This window comes from Wyeomyia smithii, chromosome 2 (assembly GCF_029784165.1).
Source record: "Wyeomyia smithii strain HCP4-BCI-WySm-NY-G18 chromosome 2, ASM2978416v1, whole genome shotgun sequence".
Lineage (NCBI taxonomy): Eukaryota > Metazoa > Arthropoda > Insecta > Diptera > Culicidae > Wyeomyia > Wyeomyia smithii.
In genome coordinates, this window is record NC_073695.1 from 125285255 (window position 1) to 125305967 (window position 20713).

A 20713-nucleotide genomic window follows, 5' to 3' on the forward strand; every position below is an offset into this window, starting at 1 on the left:
CACAAAGTTGCTGATTATCACAATCATTCATGATTCATCATCGTCGCTGCTCACTAGTGACTTGGTACTAGAGCTGCAGCCTATCGCATCATCAAGTGCGAATAACAGTGCTTACTGAACTGTTTGGGTGTATTCTATCCTTTACTTCTTCTCCAGCTATTGTATCTCACTGAGTTAACACATTCAGCCACCCGAAAAAAAGTTACTCACCATCAGTTCGACTAACAGCTGAAGCGAACGAATCTAACGAAGCGAACGAAGCGTCGGGAAAGACCAATGACGTTTACGAAGGAAAAAAAAACACCGTTGGTTTTGGTAAGAATAGATTCGTACAAGACCCAAGCAAACGTCGCTGCCTAGGGTGGGCAAGCGAATTCTCTATTTATCGAATAAGGTGTTCGATACATCTGAGAAGGGATGTATTCTTGACAAAATAAATTTTGCGGAATATAGTTTAAGGAATTAGTTTAGATGTTCACACGTATTGTTCGAGATGTTTGAAAAGAAAAAAATGACATTCTTTCAATGTATGTTTTTATTTTTATGTTTCTTGAAGTCAACTGATTATTGGTTTCTGAAATTTAAAATGAATTTAACAAAACTGAAAGCATCGATAAGGCACCTATATTCTATTGCCCCTGTAGCAGCACCTTTTCCTCCACAACATCCTTCATCTTCGTTTTTAACGCGCGGCAGTTCATCACTGCTAGACTCTTCCTATTTTCACAACTACAACTACGCAGCACTGTTGGCTGGAGAAAGCTAATCGCTTCGGTTCACCCAAAAAAAAAAGACCCGAAGAATATGACTGATGCAAATCGTACGAACGGTGCGAACGATGCAAATGAAGTGAATGATGCGAATCATCTGACTATTCTAAGTGATGAGATTACAGCGAAAAAAAAACCTCTGTCTTCCCTATTGATCTGATCGGGTCCGAAGCGAAGATGGTGCGAAGAGAAAAAAAATTCTCATACGTGAGTCACTCACCATGGCACGGGACAATAAACGCGTTCGTTTCATTTATGAGTGCATGCTTTGTTGCCACTAGTCAGCCTATACACCAGAGAGACGCCGAGACACTCACCGTTAAGGCAGCTGTCAACATCAAAACGGGCGATCTGTATAATTTTGCATTGCCGTTATCCGTTTTGATGTTCACAGTTGCCTTAACGGTGAGTGTCTTGTCATTTCTCTAATGTATAGGTTCGCTAGTTGCCACTGAACTGAGTACTTCTGGTTGCAGACAACGGTTGCAGTGTAATGAAGTGATAATCAGCAACACTGGTTTTACATACGAACAATATACGCACGAAATCTGCAACATGTTTTTTTCTGTGAAAGTATGAAATTGAGTCAACTAAATCTAAAATTGAGTAAATTCAGTTTCGTGTGTGAGAGTGTCGGTCAAACGCTCACAGAAATTCAACAACAATGCACAGTGGTACTACAGTAAGGTAATGTAGGCGGACATGAGTTTTTCGATGCGATTTTGTGGTTTTAGAGTAAATTTTTTTTCTAAGAACTTGTTTCTTATATTTAGTCTATTTTTTATGTGCAAATGAAAATAAGGTTGGTCCTGAAAACGACTAAATAAAAAAACCAACTTTTTTATTTGCAGAAATGAATGTATTCATTCATCAACTAAACTTCACAATATTTATTCAATATTTGTTCTTTCAAATGATACCAAAAAATATTATTTTTGTTTGCCCTAAACGGAGGCATCAATATATCAAAAGGGCCTATTTTTAAAATGGAAATAGTGAAAACTCTTCATCTGTACAATATATCGACAATGCTTTTTCGTCAAAATTGGCGTGTTTTTTATTAAAGTTTTCTTCGGTAACTTTGTTTTTAGATTTGAATTGAAAAAATAGAGCGAAAAGACTGTTTTTGGAAACCAAATTTAATGTCTACAAAAAAGTTTCTTTACAAAGTTACTTAGATTTAGTTGGTCTACAAGTTTGCCAAAGAATGTTTACAATTATTTATGCAAATAAAAACAAGTTAGTTTGTTTTTATTTCTCATTCGCACATAAATAGAGGACTATGTATAAGAAACAACTTTTTACAAAAACTATGGCTTTAAACCGCAAACCAAAATCGCCAGGAAAAGCTCATGTCCACCTAAATTGCCTTACTGTACCACTGTGCAATGAGTTTAGTTACCTTTTTCACCACAAGAGGGGGTGTTCCCTGTCTGTCTTCACGGAAACATATGGGAAATTCGAGAGTGAACTATATTGTTATTTTAAGATATTTGCCGGCATCCAAATATTTTAGTCGGTAAGCTGGTACTATTGGAGCACGATAATTTGTCACCATATAAATGGAGTATGAGACGTGTAACGGCCGTGCACCCTGGACCTGACGGGCTTGTGCGAGTGGTAGATGTCAACACACTATCCACACTATTTGGGGAGCTCCGTAGCCGCAAGGTTACAGAGTCCGCTTTGTCAAGCGGATGGTCGTGGATTCGAATCTTAGTAGAATCAGGCCATTCGATGTCAAAAAGGACTTTAAGTATGAGGTTATTCTCAGGCTCCCCACCACTTACCCTTCCTTTACGCTGAATTCTATAATACCTTTGCGTGACTTCCTCTTAACAAAAAATAAGTCCCTCTTAACAATAAAACTGGCCAGAAGGACGCACGACGAAACTTCTCCAGGGAATTATAATTGGCGATATTTGGCAGGAGGAAGGAGGCTCGGTATAAAGAACACTAAGCGTGTAAAACGAGGGGAAGTACATTACACACAAGCACTGATCAAAAATAATAATAAGCATGCCACTTCTCAATAGCGGTATTGCAAAAAATAGAAGTGCGGGATACAGCAGACACCCGGGCATATCTCACAATAGATCAACGATTCTGGTCGCAGTGAGGAAATTCATACAGGAAAAAAAACACAATCCGGTGCCATCTATAATCGACCAATTGTCAAGGTGTACCTCCTCCCCATCAACGACGGAAGTCCAGATGATATGATGCAGGTGCCAGGTGATGACGATGAACCTAGTACTTTAGTTTGTAGTTCTAGTTAGATTAAATTTAGCTTAATTTGAATGGAATGAAAAAATCCATTGCTGGCCGGTATGTTGCGTACGCAAGCAGCAAAATAATAATTGCAGCCAAAATTGTACTTTTTCTTCTTCTTAATAAAATCAGTCGGTATCGGTGCACCTTTATAATTTGCGCAGCTTCACTGCCGTCTTTATTTAGAAGTTATCAGTTCCTAACAATAACTCCACTGCGATGGAAAACAACCTACTCGAGATGCACAGTGTTCCTTATTTCACCGAACAGCCAAGCAATAGCCAGCGAAGAGTTAATTGAAAGAGTCTTTGTCAAGACTAGAAGAGTTTGAATTTTTTATACAGTCCACAGCTTGCAGTCAGTTTAGTTTTCTGACTATCGGAGAGTGTCCTGGCGCGGACATTAATTATTTGCAAATGTATAAAAATGACTTATTTACGAATACAGGAGTATTTTATCTGCAATCATCAATTGTCAGAATCGCAATTCTCTGCAACAATTGATTCATTAAACATAACCATGTCTATTTATTTTGATTTTTTCGATATGTGTTCATTGTGATGATGTGATGATTTCTCACGTGATGTTTCATTCGTAAAAAACCTGTGACAAAGGTATTGCAGCCAGATAGTGGACATTCTAGACCTAATATAAGATACTCTCACATTATAAAATGCAATACTTAATATTACATACTGTTTACCTTGCAACTTCTCAAACCACGCAGCATCGAGTCTATTCTTAAGTTCTTCTATGGCAATTATTGACAAATAGTGAACAAAACAGATCGTGCGAACAAAACGACAGAGCAAACTGAAAAGACACTTGAACTATTTTTTCACTCATTAATGGGTAAAAAATGACCCATTTTATCCTAAGAATATGTCTTCCTAATGCGTACAATTTTAGCCATTTCACATTCTCAAATTTACTCATTTTTTTGGACAGCATATAACAGTAAAAAATGGGTACAAAATTATCCATTAATCGGTTGTTGACGCTTACCGTGTATACGGTAATAAAAGAAAACTCATTAATAGGTACTTTTTCAATCATTTCGCCAAAAAGTGAGCCAACCCATTTAATGGGTAAACTCGATTTACCCATTAACGGTTATACCGATTAAACGTCAAAAACTTGGTACAATTTCACTCATTTTGAGAAATAAATTTGCTCGAGAAAATGGGTGAAATTTCACCCATTACTAAATAAAACCTGCATCCATGCAAAAACGGAAATTTTGAGATTATCACTCAAAAAAGTGAAAAGAAGTAAAAGGGAATTTAATTATAGTTATTCATTTGCAAATGTATAAAAATGACTCTTATTTACGAATACAGGAGTATTCTATCTGCTATCATCAATTCTCTGCAACAAAAATATTGCAGCCAGATAGTGGACATTCTAGACCTAATATAAGAAACTCTCACATTGTAAAATTCAATACTTGATATTACCGCAGACAGACGTCCAAGCTGAGTTCCAAACTTGTGTAAAGTTTTTTGTAGTAGCAATCCGTAACCAGATAGCGCTACCAGTACCGCCAGCTAGGGATAGGCGAACGGCTCACTAGCCGTTCATATGAACCGGTTCTTAGAAAAGAGCGAAAGAACGAACGACTCACGAAAAAGAGCTACGGAGATGAGGTAAAATTTATAACTTTTACAAATTTAAAAATGTGAATTACCTCATTAGAAAATATTAACTCTTCAATCAAGTTTTTATTTCATCCTGAAATTGTTGTTCATTTTAGTATCGGATAAGATGCCGATCACATCTTTGCGTTATTACTGACAGGGCGAATAAAGTATTCCTTGTAATAAAGTAAACAATGAAATGCCGGTTTAACACTCAAAACTAGACGGCTCACGTGTTGTCAAAATGAGTCAACTATTCATTGAATGCATTTATTAGTGCCCACTGTAACGACCAAGCCCCTCGTTGCGGCGGCGCCGTCAACGAACGTCGACGGGATGCTGATTGAATCGGCTCGATCAGTCGACGGAAAGAAGAAACGTCAAAAACGAATATCCAATAGTCATTGTTAGCCGTTCGTGAAAAGTGAAGGCACATTATATTTCCCTTATCTGCAAAATTAGACGTTAAATAATTATCGAATTGCAAATTAAATTATATAAACCGCTAAAATTTAAACCATCCATAAGGCATTGCAAGTAAGCATAAATTTATCTCTAGTACTTTATAAAATGCAAACTTAAAACTAATGTGAAAATTGTAGGTTATATTTGAACAAAATAACGCGGCTAGCGATAAGACTTCTACCGTTTCTCAAAGATTCTTACACTAAAATTGTAAGTACAATTAGTATTAGCTTTAAACGTAAAAATAAAATATTTTCTTGAATTTAGCTTGAAGCTAACGCTACGATAAAAAGGTGTTTGCTCTCGGAACTGTGTACATAACCTCCCACCCCCACAAAATCTTCAAGAATTTTATACGGGGTCAGGAATGGAGAAACATCGTTACCCCGCCGGCTACAGCTGCAAGTCCTGTACCCGTTTTGACACGGACGATGAGTAATGGGTGGCCTGCGATTCTTGCAAATTATGGGAGCATTTCGGGTGTGCAGGCGTGGACGACTCTGTCAAAAGTCTGGCCTACTTCTGTAACGAGTGTCGAATTAAAAATCCCGCGCTATCCACCCACTATTAAAAGCCGCCATCATCCGCCAGGACACTCCGATTGTCCTCGGCTAAGTCGGGCTCTAAGAAGCTAGAGAAAACTATATCGGTAGTGCCCAGCCCCACGTCCAGTGCCCGGGCAGCTCGTCTGCAAGCAGAAATAAAGCTGCTTGAGGAGGAAAAGACAATGCGAGAGCAAGCGTTGCACTCACAAGAAGCGCTGGAGAGGAAAACGACGGAAGAAGCCCTTCGTCGACTTGAGGAAAAGAAGGCACTTATGGAAGAAGAGGCCAACATCCGGCAGAGACAGCTGCAGGAAGAGAAAATCTTTCATATGAAGCAACAGCAAATTCGACAGGAGTCGCTGGAGAAAATGCAGTCCATCATTCGACAAATGAGTGAGTGTGGCAGCGAGACTGGATCGGTTCACGATTCCAACCAAAAGGTGTCCGACTGGCTGAACGAGATTCATTCCGATGTATTCGATACCGAATAGGAAAGCGGAAAAGCCGACCCACTACCGGAACTGAAACCACCAGTTCCAGTCATGCATCACCTGAATCCCGACTGTGCAAACCCTTCAGATCAATCACCGACTCCGTCAACTCCGCCCGGACTACCGAACCCAATCGATCAAGCTTCTAATTGTACGGCGCAGGCCGGACTACCGTTAACTACGCCTAGCGTTTCCATACCGTTGGGATCATCACCGTTACTGCCGCCAATATCGGAGGCTCAGCCGGGAATTCCAAAGTCACCGAGACAACAACCGGTCTCTACCAAACCTCTGATTCCGCGGCGATCGCCGGACAATCCGGGCCTGAGCGATCAACCAGCCACTATGACGGATAAACCATGCCTACCGATGCAGTCTCAACGACAACGGAACACCCCTAATGTTCCGAATCCAACGGAACCGCAGAGACTTCCTCAGCCACCAGACTACCCAGTCCCTGGTGCTCCGAATCCATGGTACCCGCCATTTTCAATGGGTCATCAACCGATGTCATGGTGGCCACCGGGGTTCCCTATGCCATTCGTACAACGTCCGGCACCACCCGCTATTTCAAATCCATTGGGACAGCAAGAGGACTCGGTGGCAGATAATCTTCCGGCTAATCCATCGGGCCCAGTTAAAAATTCAGCGCCAAACGATCCAATAACGATTCCGAGATTACCGCCTAAAAGAGTTGGGCCAACTGACCCTTCATCGATACCACCGAGTCGACCTGCATGTCCAAAGCCGAGTGTGGTATCAACGATCTCACTCAATCCGCCGGGATCCCAGGCACAGTCCGAACCCGAATCGACTACGTTCGATCCTACTGATCCACCTTGCCCCCCGATACCTCACTCATCGCCAAGCGTACATCGTCCGGATCAACTAGATGCAAGCAAAATGGCAGCCAGACAGGTAATGGGCAAGGAATTACCACACTTTCCTGGCAATCCGGAAGATTGGCCGATATTCATATGCAGCTTCGAACAAACAACAGCTGCATGTGGGTATTCAGATGCAGAAAATCTCATCCGCCTACAACGATGCTTGAAGGGACACGCTTTCGAGTCTGTCCGAAGTAGACTGCTACTTCCATCAAGTGTTCCACAGGTCATCAACACCCTGCGTACCCTATACGGTAGACCGGAACTTCTGATACGATCACTCATCGAGAAGGTTCATCGATCCCCAGCGCCAAAGCACGACAGACTCGAGACGGTGGTGGAATTTGGACTGACCGTTCAAAATCTCGTGGATCATCTGAAGGTGGCGAATCAATTTCTACACCTGGCCAACCCGGTATTAATGCAGGAACTGGTAGAGAAACTCCCCGGGTCGCTCAAAATGGAGTGGGCGGTCTACAAAAGTAAGCAACCGGATGCAACATTAGCGACGTTCGGTGACTTCATGGGAGGACTAGTGACCGCAGCCAGCCAGGTGACGTTCGATCTTCCGAGTTCCAGCCGCAATTTCAAGGGTGATCAAAAACGTTTTAAGGAGAAAGGTATTATACAAACTCATTCGCCACTTCCGACGTCTGCTCCCCCTGCAAACCAGACAGCTTATAAGAAGCCAGGTAAGCCTTGTGCCATATGTGATCGAGAGGGACATAGGGTAGCGGAATGCGAGAGGTTTAGATCCTACAACGTCGACGAAAGGTGGAAATTAGTCCATCAAAAAGCTCTATGCCGAACTTGTCTGAACAGCCACGGCAAGTGGCTTTGCAAGTCTTGGAGGGGTTGTGAGATTGAGGGTTGTCCGCAGAAACATAACAGTCTCCTTCATTCCCCTTCTTCACCTCGACCACCCCCCAAAATATCTGCCAACCATCTCACTCAGGAGAACGGTCTCTTCCCTATGTTCCGCGTCCTTCCCGTGGTGCTGTATGCAGGGAAGCAATCCGAGGTCGTCTTCGCATTCATCGACGAGGGGTCCTCAATCACTCTCTTGGACAAAACAATCACAGTACGTCTGGGCGTAACCGGGCCATCAGAACCGCTGACTCTGCAATGGACGGGTAAGGTGACCCGAGAGGAACCAAGGTCGCAACGAGTACAACTGCACGTATCGGGAAGACGTAATGGCAACCGTCACCTGCTGTCACATGTTCGAAGAGTCAGCAGCTTGGTACTCCCTTCACAAACCTTAAAATATCAGGAACTTTGTCAGCGATATCCACACCTGCGAGGCCTTCCCTTAGAAGACTACGACTTGGTTCAACCAAAATTTTTGATCGGGTTGGATCACCTTCGTCTCGGAGTTCCGCTTAAGCTCCGTGAAGGCGGAGCAACGGATCCAATCGCAGCAAAATATCGCATCGGGTGGAGCATTTATGGATGCTTAGCTGGATCATCTTCAAAGAAAGCAGTGGTCAACTTCCATCTTGCTGGACCCACCAATCCAGACCAACAACTCAATGATCAACTAAGAGACTTCATCGCGCTGGATGACGCTGGGGTCACCGGGCACTACGAGCCGCTGGAATCCGAAGAAGATATACGAGCAAGAAAAATCCTAGAAGAAACTACAAGGCGGACCGATCGTGGCTTCCGGATGAAGCTCGCGAAAAACCCCTCACTACAAACGCGAGTACATGAGCAAATAGCCGCATATTTACAAAAGGGCAAATTGGCGATGGCCGAGAAAAAGCGTATGTGGTTCCTCCCGCTAGGAATCACCATCAATCCTAAGAAACCAGATAAGGTACGGTTGATCTGGGACGCAGCGGCAGTGGCAAACGGAGTCTCCCTTAACTCGAAACTCCTCAAGGGTCCGGACTTGCTGTCACCGTTGCCAGGTGTGCTGAGCAGATTCCGTCAATTTCCGGTGGCAGTCTGCGGAGACATCAGGGAGATGTTCCACTAGCTACAAATCCGTGTCCAAGATCGGCTGGCACAATGCTTCCTGTGGCGAGATAGTTCTTCCGATCCGATTCAGGTCTACGTGATGGACGTAGCCACCTTCGGCGCCACCTGTTCACCAGCTTCTGCACAGTACGTTAAAAATATTAACGCGCAGGAGTTTGCCGAACTGTGTCCGCGGGCGACAGCAGCCATATTAAAAATGATTTTTTGGATAGCTTTCTGACCGCCGAAGAGGCTGTCGAAGTCGTCAAGGAAGTGATACTGGTCCACGCAAAAGGCGGATTCGAAATTTGCAAGTTTCGCTCCAATTCTACCCAACTTCTGCAAGGAGTCGAATGAAGTGGCTTCCTGAGGAGGACTGCTTCATCTACACGGTTAATTTACGGGAAGACCTACAAACTATCGTCGAGGCAGCGCACGTACTGACAAAGCGAGAGGTGTTAAAGGTCGTCATGAGTCTCTTTTGTCCTCTGGGGCTTATCTCTCATTTTCTAGTCCACGGAAAAGTGCTGATTCAAGGAACCTGGGCATCAGGAACGGGATGGGATGAACCGATTAACGAGGAACTTAATCGAAAGTGGCGTCAATGGATCGAATTCTTTACGAAGCTGGACCGGTTGATGATTCCACGCTGCTACTTCTCCCCGTTCCCGGATTCTCTGGATGGTCTGCAAGTCCATACATTCGTGGACGCTAGCGAAAATGCTTACTCGTGCACTGTCTACTTTCGCTCAGTGCAAAACGGCAGTGCTCAATTGGTCTTGGTTGGTGCAAAAAGCAAGGTGGCTCCTCTGAAGACTCTCTCCATTCCAAGACTCGAGCTCCGGGCTGCAGTATTGGGAGTTCGATTCGTGACGACGGTCCTAGAGTACCACACCTATCCGGTGGCTCAACGCTTCTTCTGGAGTGATTCCACGACAGTGCTGGCGTGGATTCGTTCTGACCACCGTCGGTTTCACAAATTTGTATCAGTCCGAATTGGTGAAATACTAACTCTCAGCGATCCACAAGAGTGGAGGTGGGTACAATCGAAAAACAACGTGGTGGACGATGCCACGAAGTGGAAGAGCGGACCGAACCTAGAATCTGATAGCGCCTGGTTGCGAGGACCCAAGTTTTTACGCTATGGTGAGCAATCTTGGCCTAAACAGATAACTACTGAGACCACCCACGAAGAAATCCGAAGAGTACAGATACACTAGAATACTATCCCGCTGATAGATTTCTCGAGATTCAGCCAGTGGACAAAGCTGCAGCGGACAACGGTCTACGCTTTAGGCTTATCGATAGCTCTCGGCAAAGGAATGTTGGACATCAGCTTCAGACGAAGGTCCTCACCCAAGCAGAGTTGGAGGGGGCGGATAAGCTGCTGTGGAGGATGGCACAAGAAGAGGCATTTCCAGATGAACGCAATGTATTGAAGTTGACTCAAGGAACCCCGGAAAATCGTCATCCTTCTGTGTCGAAGTCCAGTCCCATCTATAAAACCTGGCCATACATGGATGAACAGGGCATTCTTCGGATGCCGTATCGGCGCTGCGAAATATGTACCTTTCGAAGCGAAGTATCCTGTCATCCTCCCAAAACGTCACTCTGTAACGGCACTCGTCACGGACTTCTACCACCGCCAATATCGGCACGCCAACCGCGAGACAGTGGTGAACGAAATGCGGCAGCGTTTTGAGGTGGCTAACCTTCGAGCTCTTGTTAGGAAAGTAGCTAACAACTGTGCGTTCTGCAAGATCGTCAAGGCCATTCCATCAGCACCACCAATGGCATCCCATTTCGAAGAAAGATTAGAACCATTCGTCCGCCCTTTCACGTACGTGGGGGTGGACTATTTCGGGCCGGAGCTGGTCAGAGTAGGGCGCAGCCAGATGAAACGCTGGATCGCACTATTCACCTGTTTGACAGTCCGGGCTGTCCACATGGAGGTGGTATATAGTTTGTCTACGGATTCATGCGTTATGGCGGTGCGCAGACTCATATGTCGTCGAGGTTCGCCAGCAGTTTTTTACTCTGATAATGGCACCTGTTTTCAAGGGGCGAACAAGCTGCTTCAGGAGGAGATCGCAACATTGAACGATGTAATGGCAACCACCTTCACGAACGCAAGAACCGCTTGGAAATTTAACCCTCCCGCAGCTCCACACATGGGCGGAGTGTGGGAGCGCCTCGTCAAATCAGTAAAAGTAGCAGTTGGTTCAGCGTTGGACACTCGGCGAAAACCGGACGATGAGACCTTGAAGACCATCATCTACGAAGCCGATGCATTGGTCAACTCCAGGCAACTAACCTACATGCCTCTGGAATCAGCGGACCAAGAGTCCCTGACTCCAAACCACTTCTTACTAGGAAGTTCCACGGGTAACAAACTTCAACCAGCAGCAGCCGTTAATGGCTATGCAGCTCTACGCAGTAGCTGGAAGCTAGCCCAGTTCATCACCGGGGAGTTCTGGAGGAGATGGATCCGGGAATACCTGCCCGTTATAACACGCAGATGTAAGTGGTTCGAAAACGTCAAAGAATTGGAGGAGGGAGATCTTGTTCTTGTCGTCAATGGAACTGGGCGGAATCAATGGATTCGTGGACGTGTGGAGAGAGTCCTTCCTGGCTGAGATGGCAGAGTTCGCCAGGCTCTAGTACGGACAGCGACTGGAGTTCTACGGCGACCCGCCGTTAAGTTAGCGGTGTTGGACGTCGGAGATAAGTGCAAACCTGCGAAGCCTTCAGGAGATTCAGGACACCCAGGTTTACGGGTGGGGGTATGTAACGACCAAGCCCCTCGTTGCGGCGGCGCCGTCAACGAACGTCGACGGGATGCTGATTGAATCGGCTCGATCAGTCGACGGAAAGAAGAAACGTCAAAAACGAATATCCAATAGTCATTGTTAGCCGTTCGTGAAAAGTGAAGGCACATTATATTTCCCTTATCTGCAAAATTAGACGTTAAATAATTATCGAATTGCAAATTAAATTATATAAACCGCTAAAATTTAAACCATCCATAAGGCATTGCAAGTAGGCATAAATTTATCTCTAGTACTTTATAAAATGCAAACTTAAAACTAATGTGAAAATTGTAGGTTATAGTCGAACAAAATAACGCGGCTAGCGATAAAACTTCTACCGTTTCTCAAAGGTTCTTACACTAAAATTGTAAGTACAATTAGTATTAGCTTTAAACGTAAAAATAAAATATTTTCTTGAATTTAGCTTGAAGCTAACGCTACGATAAAAAGTTGTTTGCTCTCGGAACTGTGTACATAGCCTCCCACCCCCACACCCACTATCGCACAGAGACTGCATTTCACTAAAGTGCCTCACTGCATCAACCGCTATCGATGCGGAGATCCGCTGCAACTAGTGCGCTATCCATACACACTTAAAATTTATTGCCGGGTTTCGGTAATTTTTGCCGAGAACGGCACCACTGAGTGCTTGGTTGAACGAAGACCGACAGCTGTCCCATTTTTTCGTAAATCTCGGTTTTCCTAACTGAAATTTCAGCACAAAATATCCGTAATCTTGGCAGTGATAGCTCGGTAATAATTTATGCCGAAATTTCAGTTAGGTTGAACCGAGATTTACGGAAAAATGTGACAGCTGTCATTATTTTTTAAACCGAGCACTCAGTGGTGCCGTTATCGACAAAAGTTATCGAGACCCGGCAATAAATTTTAAGTGTGTAGCCATGCCACAGCTGCGGCCGCTATACGCTGCCATTGGTATCCACTGTCCCTGCATCAGTCGGCCCAGCTGCTATTGTTGCTGGAATCCGCTGCAACTAGTGCGCTATCCATTGCTACGCCACAGCTGTGGCCGCTTTCCGCCATCGCTGGTATCCATTGCACTGCTAGTGCTGCTGCTTGTAGAGTTCCTACATATGGGCTCTGTTTTAATTACTCAGGGGTACTCCAACCCCAGGATGATTCCCACTTACCGCAATTACTATCACTCAGGATCTATCCTAATCCCAAGCCTGGGATTCCAAAAAAGCGAAGCGAGACAACCAAGTGTGGCAGATCCGATGAAGGCAAATTCCTAGGATTGAGGAGGATTCTTCAACACTATGTAAGAAAACACAACTGAACAAGTTAACGTTATAATCAGAAGTGGCGGTCCCGCCGTCGGTTTATTCTTAGTTCCAGTGTTTCCAGAATATCGATTTTCGAATGTCTAATTTAATCGACATAGTATGACATTTCGAAAGGGCGTACAACACTGCTAAGGGAGGACATTTTTGGAAATTTCTCGTTTTATGTTGTTTTATATTTGATTTTTTTGGTTGGAGAGTGGATCTCCAGTTGAACATACACACTAGAAATTGATATTAATTTAGATTTAGTGTGAAAAATTGCGTCAATATATCGAAATAAAATATATAAAAATGCTATATTTCTAATAGTTGGAGCATAATCTTAGTCATTGTCATAGTTCATGACTTTTGTTACTGTATGAAACATAAGCGACTCTATTTAGAAGCGCTATTAGAGTACAAGAGAAAAACGAAAAGTGCAAAAAGGTTACCGGCAAAATGATGAAAAACAGCATATTTTACCTAAACCCCAGCATGTTTATGTATTTCTCACAAATAAAACATGTTTCAACATCATTTCTATAATTTTTCAGGAAAGTATGTTTTATAAGTTTAGTTTAAAATGCGTAATCATTTCAAATTTCATACAGAATTGGAAAAAGTTCATAACGCTCACTAATACCTGAGAGAAGAGTGGCCAAGATGATACCTCGGCTTGCTCCAGGTTTTTTGCTCCAAACGTGATTGGCTGATTTTGACAGCACGCGTGTGTGACAATATTCAAAAGGGGTTCAGCCTGCCGTGTTGCTAAACAGCTGGTGTTCGACCCAATCATTGAGTATAAGTAAAAGTGAAATATTGTAGACACAATTTGTTTTCGTTGCGACAAAAAAGCAAAAAAGAATTTGAATGAGGTGCCAAGAGTTTGGTCGTAAAATTTTATCGATTTCCCAAGGATGCAGAACCTTATCGACAGTGGCTAAAAATATGCGAAAAATCTGAAAATGATATTCCAAATTTTAAAATCTCACGCAATAGTCGAAAATGCAGTGAAGGTATTTCTTTTTATTATTATGTTGTTTATTTAGTTATTCGTGGTAACGTGAAATCAAGCTTTTCTTGAAAGCAAGGATTTCCTCCTTGATTTTGCAACAGGAATTAAGTGTTTTGCCGAATATTTTTCATTCTGCTCAGGCTTGTAAACGGTCACCATTTTCATTTGATCTCGCTTGCTTAGCGTACGTCACAGTCGGCTTTCGTTCGTAAATGTAAAACAACCAAACCATCGCCGCTCAGCTCACAGAAAGAAAAGGATAGTCAAACGACACTCGCGCATCAAAGAGATGCACACTGTCAATCGTTTAGCGATGTTATTTTGGCCTATTTCTGTCTACTTCGTTCATTTACGTTGAGAAATATTAATTCAAGATCAATGATATAAATAAATTCCTGAATACACGCACTCAACGTGCGTAATTATCATTCCTAGAAAAAATGTCAAAATACGTTTGAGGAAAATAACGTCGTGATGGCGATACTCATTTGACATTTTTGTTTAAGAATGTATTCAGACAGCGAGCCTTGGTAGCGTCAGAGGAAGAAGAAGACGATTATCGCAGTGAAAAGTGGTTCTACCGTGACCATTTCGAAGCCTGATTCTGCTCTCTATAAAATGTCCGGAGAAGTCAGAAAAACAAAAAAAAAGTTTGGCTGTGGTAGTATGATGATATAAATATGGACGAAGTTTTGTTGTTTTGTTTTATATGTTGTTTGTGATCTAATTTTCATTGTTGTGTTTTTTGTTAAATAAACATATCAAATAAATAAATTTTTCTGGTTGCACTGGATTTTGCGTAAGGCAGACGAAAATAATGTTCAACCGGGGATATGTTTCATAGCAAAGAAGAAGAGAAAGAAGCCACTTGGCCACTCTTCTCTTAGACTAATACTAATGCATCGACGTGAATAGCATTAGTGATGGGAAATATCGCCCAAAACGTACATCGATAACAATCGATAATTCCGGGGGTTTTATCGATATTATCGATAAGTATCGATAATTTGACAGCTAACGTTTGCGGTGAAAAATTTTTTTTCAGATGATGAAAAAAAAAAACTATTTCAGATTGTGATGAAAAAAAAAAAAAAACTATGACAGATAAATAAGTTGGATGAATTTCCCATGCAAGGTTATCATGTTAGCTTCCTCGCAAAAAATATTACGTCCTTGCGTGCGGCCTTCCGGCAGTTAACCGTAACATTTGCCATGGCGGACGAAAACATGCGTGTAGCCATGTTTTTAAGCTCTTTCTTCGTTTTTTTTTATTAATTCCTCCTCCGTTTTCGCGACAAAATTGTTGGAATAGATCTTGCGCTTCAAGTCCCAGAAATTCTCGATGGGAAGCAGGTGGGGGACATTGGGCGGATTCGCCGACTTCGGTACCACATCGATATTCAGCCGCTCCATCTCCTCGTACGATCGCTTCGAGTAGTTGGCCGACGTCAAATCTGGCCAGAACACCGTGTCTTCGCGCTTATGGTATTCCGTGATGAACGACGCAACGTCTGTCAGCCACTTCGTACTATAAATTTCCCCGTTCACGGCCAGCCCGGAGCGAAAGAAGAGTAACTTTGACATCCCTTTCTCGCTGATTGTCAGCCACAGCCGCACCTTCTTGGGGAACTTGGTCTGTGAAATAAACTTTACCTCGGTGCTCACTTCCTTCGTGGGGGAGGTAAAATACGAAGAACCCTGCTAGTCGTTGCCATCCAGGGTGAGACAGGTCTAGTCGTCCATCACTACTGCCACGTCGCGATTCGCCGGGAAAATCGACTTGACCATCTTATTCAACCGCTGTCGCTGCGTCATTGCCTGCATCTCCGAGATCAGTGGTCGGGACTGCAGCTTCTTGTATGCATGTCCATGTTCTCCAGATACTTTTTCACTGTTTTAGAGCATGCATCAACCTCTCGGCCAAGTGCACGCAGCGATTTAGCCACTTTCCCTCGGTCTTCCTCTTCAGCATCCTTTTGGTAATCAGCAAGCTTCTTGTCACTCAGGGTCGTTGGCCGACCAGAACCGGGTTTTCTTTCGATGCTCGATGATCATTGTCCAATAGTGTCAAAATGTTGTAGATGCCAGAACCGGCATACCCGGTGTCCACAAAGTGCCGCACGATGTCTGTTTTTGACGCCATTTTGAAACCCATGAAATCGGCAATTTTTGTCCATTTTTTTACCGCAAACGTTATTACGGTTATAGTAACGGCCCAAACAGATTGGATACGTTTGCGTTGCGTTGGCGTCAATTTGACAGTAAATGTATGGGCTAACTGTCAAATTGCCGCAAACGCAGCCGCAGTGGCGTAGCGTAACCGGGTGACACCCGGGGCGGAAAATTTGGCACCCCCCATTTCCCATGGGTGTCACCCCCGCCAGGTTGCAGTGAAATCATTTTGTTACCCAAAATTGTGAGAGATATCACGTTCGTTTTCGATTTAACTAAATCTACCGATTTTTGAAAAAATGGTTGTGATTATTTTCTTAAAAGTAAATTTAAAGTAAAGTAAAAATAAATTTTCGGGGTTTCACAGTGACCTCCACCTAATCGATAATTAATCTCACGGATATCACCCTTTTGAAGGTGACACGTATGAAAATTTTCCTCATGGGTGTCACCCCCTGAAGGGTGACACCCGGGGCGGACCGCCCCCGCCGCCCCCACCACGCTACGCCAGTGCGCAGCCGCAACGTATTTATTGTGTTGAGGCCTTGAATGACAAATCTTACGATATTGCGAATGATAATTAAAACTACCGGACGAGTTAAACAGTTTGTTTTGGAAAGTCTTTGAGTTTTACGCCGGGAGTGCTTTCTACGGAGTAGTTTCAAGCCGAAGTTCATTTTGAAGGTTGTGTAATAAGGGAAATAATTGAAGCAGGCAAAATTCTGTCAATTTTTAAATGGCCAAAACTTCACGAAAAATGAATCAATTCAGACAAAACAGGTTTCATTTTACTGGAAAACTGTCCTAGATTCCTAGTATAACTTGAGAACTGGACGTGACCAAGGGTCACTGGAAATGTTTCAGATTTCCGGAGTGTGTGCTAAAGTGTACATTTTTGCAACGCGTAGAACTTTTTCTGTCATTCTGTTTCACATAGGTTTATTTGTTGTCAGTACATCAAAATTTATTTCAGGTTCATTGAAAGCCAAAGATTGAAAATTCGCCAAGGAATCATCGAGGTATGAATTTATTAAGTATGGGTGTTGATTTTGGCGGTTTTTTCCCTGTTGGGTACTAATTTTCTTTGAGCTTGCAGCACTCTAGCAGAATTCAATCGGATATTGTGGGTGTGTAGGTCTTATTAAACCAAGCAACTTTGCAAACTTGCGTTTGAAAATTTATCTGGATTAACATTTAAAAAGGTCAGATTGAAAGTTGAGACCATGATAATTGTTAGTCAAAATTTCGATCATCATGTGACAAATTTCAGGAACTCATTGCTGAAAATTGCACTCTTCAGGATGGGGTAAGTTCATCGAAGCAGTCCGAATTGTTTGCATGCTTTGGTTGGAAAAAAAATTCAAAAATAAATGTTAACATGTGAACCGTTTTTTGAACCCGTTTGTCCCGTTTTTATCCCGAGAAAATCTGGTCAGCCTACTTCAAAAATATAAAAAAATGAGTTTAAGATCCTGCTCTGAAAAAATATAATTTTAAAAACAAAAAATGATTTTAGAAAATATCGTTGATCTCAGATTTATTTAAATGAAGTATTTTAGATAGAAAATTTAGTTGCCTAAAACGTTCTATGCGTTGCAAAAATGTACACTTTGACACACACTCTTGAAATCCGAAACATTTTCGGTGTAGGATGGTCACACCAAGTTCCCAAGTAATACTAATATAATACTGTTTGCCAGTGGAATGAAACTGGTTATCAAAATTGATTCATTTTTCGTAAAGTTCTGGCCATTTGAAATTCGAGAGAATTTTTTTTATCTCAATTATTTTTTCCACCCCCTGTATAAAGCAGGACACTTTTTTTGGCGCAACAATTTCGTTGATTTGGATTTTTAGTGGAACTAAAAATTGTTTGTTGGGTAACAGATACTTCAAACTTAACTGTTCCAAGTTAAACTAAACAATTACCAGAGAATTACCAATAGACTGCCGCTATGCATGTCCATCATATTATAAGAGTTGGCAAGCCAAAGAAAATGCATTTTATTACAATTTCGTGTCATTGCTTTTTATGAGATGGTGCGAAAAGTTTGGATATTTTTCTAAAGTTCTCCAGTACTGAGTTGTCGAATTTATCTGTTCATAGGAAACTAAAAACTATAAATACCTTTTTAGTTACCATTATTTTTCAGAAACTCAGTGACATCCGGGGCGAACCTTTACACTACCCCCAACAATGCTAAATCTTGTCGAATAGCAACAAATACCCAGCGGCAAAAGCAACTCCTGGGGATGGGTAGGTGAGGTCTCCTTCTTTTGGGTCTCCTCCAGTAACCAGCCGCACTGACTTCTTCACCCTTATAATATCGATAATTATCGTTAACGTCAAAAAGTTAACGATAATATCGATGTCAAGCACTTATCGATAAGTATCGATAAGTTTCCCATCACTAAATAGCATACCTTCTAGAACTGTCTTTATACTTGGGTTCAGGTCTACGGGTATCGGCCAATGCTAATCGATACAATATCGCTTTAATGCCAACCTTTTCGAACCTCTACAAATTTAGAATAATTATTGTTAACTTTTGTCAGTTTTATCATGTCTGCAAAAAATAATAATTTTGATAGAAAAATTAGAACAGATTTGAACGATTTCAAAAGTATTTGGGTTCGTGCAATTAAGCCTAATTCAGAATGGAACGAAAAAGTGAGACTGTAATATACTTTGTAAACATGACTTAAATACATTTGGTTTTGCAGGACGATTTTTTGGATGTTATATATTGGTCTCGGCAAGTTATCGGTATCGTTATTGGAGTGTTTATGGGAATTTTTCCCCTGAAGGGTTTTATAGCGCTTGCGTTGTAATATAGTGTGATTATATATTGCTAAAAAGGCTTCAATTTTGATATAAACATTTTTAGGTTTGCTGTTATTAACTGTGGTATTGTGTATTTCTATTGCACAAGTTTTCAATCTATTGACGATGAAGCGTATGGTGGAATGTGGGAGATAATCAAAGAAGGATTTATGACATCTTTTGCCTGCTTTCTAGTGACATGGATTATTTTTTATACTGGCATTCATTTCGATAATGTGTCACAAAAAATTATGCATTAAGCTAAGCATTATCAAATATTTATTATTAAACTATTGAAGAATTTTATTCGACTGCCACTCTACTTGTCTCTTATGCAACAAAAATGAAATCAGAACCTGTTTAATAATCAAAGGAGAAATCAATCAAAAATAATAAAATCAGAATTGCTATTGAGCAAAATAACTCCAAATGATCTATGGGATTGTATAAAAACTCCCCGAAAACCATTATTCCGAAACTTGTTTCCCCGAAGACTATTTTCCGAAAAATTCCTGGGCTTGGTGGTTGAGCTCAAATCTTGGGTTCGTATAGCTTTGCAGAATCCTTTAAGATGGATCCGCAAAATTGTATCAGTTCTGACAGTTTGAGTGCGCGTGCTCCCGGTGTCGGAGTCAGATATATATGTTGTAGTTCTTCCTGATCTTGGTCTCCTAAGGATTCATAACAAAATTAATTGTTGAACATGTTGATTAAAAATATATTGTTAATAATTTTGGTGAATTCTCCTCACACGTGGACCAGACCACTAAATGCCAGCTCTGTTTTGATCTACAAATAGACAGTTACATACTCTTATACCTAATATGTGAGGGCCCATATTCGGTGAAAAATTCAGCCTATATTGTCGTGTGAATATCATAACATTGGTGCTTATTACGGGAGTCACTTCACGGTGAATTTGAAACCAGAGTGAAGTGAACAAAATCCTATTACGGGACTCACGTAAGTGAGAAAAACGTCGCAAAGTGACATCTGCCGTGGAATCTGGGTTATTATGAGTGTCATATCAGTGAAGTGAGAACGGAAAAAGCGACGTTTCGCGTGGAATTATTTCATTTTGAACGGTGGAATGATTCCACAAAGATGTCATAAGTCTTAAAGTTGATTGATTTGTGATCTAATGGTAAATATTGGATTTATTGTTTAGTAACGGAGCGAATCAGAATTTGATCCGTGCCCTAAAGCGGTCAAATTTTCATTTTTTTGCCCGATGAAAAAAATGCAAACTAGTTCAGGAAATTTGCGATACCGAAAAAAACATTTTTTTTATGCCGAATGTCTTAGAAATGCAGAACACGTCAAGATCTGGTGTTATTTAAAAAAAACGGGAAAAAACGACTTTCTGAGACTTGGACATTTTTGAGCTGGGAAACAATCTCATTTCACTTGTCCTATTCTCAATTTCACTTCACTGTCAATCTCACTCTACGGAGGTGATTTTTGTCACCTCACTTGAGGTGGAATCGGGAATAGGTCTAAAAAAGTGAAGTGAGCGTGAGAGTGAAATATATTTCACCGTGAAGTGACTCCCGTAATAAGTACCATTCACTGCGGATA

The 20713-nt window shown here is 42.0% G+C and overlaps 2 protein-coding genes across 2 annotated transcripts in view; one reads left to right on the top strand and one right to left on the bottom strand.

Moving 5' to 3' along the window:
• LOC129725627 (39S ribosomal protein L52, mitochondrial) overlaps positions 1 to 20713 on the bottom strand; it is a 35479-nt gene that overhangs the window by 12541 nt on the left and 2225 nt on the right. The window lies entirely within an intron of this gene.
• LOC129725630 (GEL complex subunit OPTI) lies at positions 18781 to 19565 on the top strand. The gene is made up of 3 exons (XM_055681676.1): positions 18781 to 18982; positions 19036 to 19139; positions 19200 to 19565. Exons 1-3 carry the CDS (start codon positions 18875 to 18877, stop codon positions 19393 to 19395), a joined length of 408 nt encoding a protein of 135 aa, XP_055537651.1. The 5' UTR covers positions 18781 to 18874; the 3' UTR covers positions 19396 to 19565.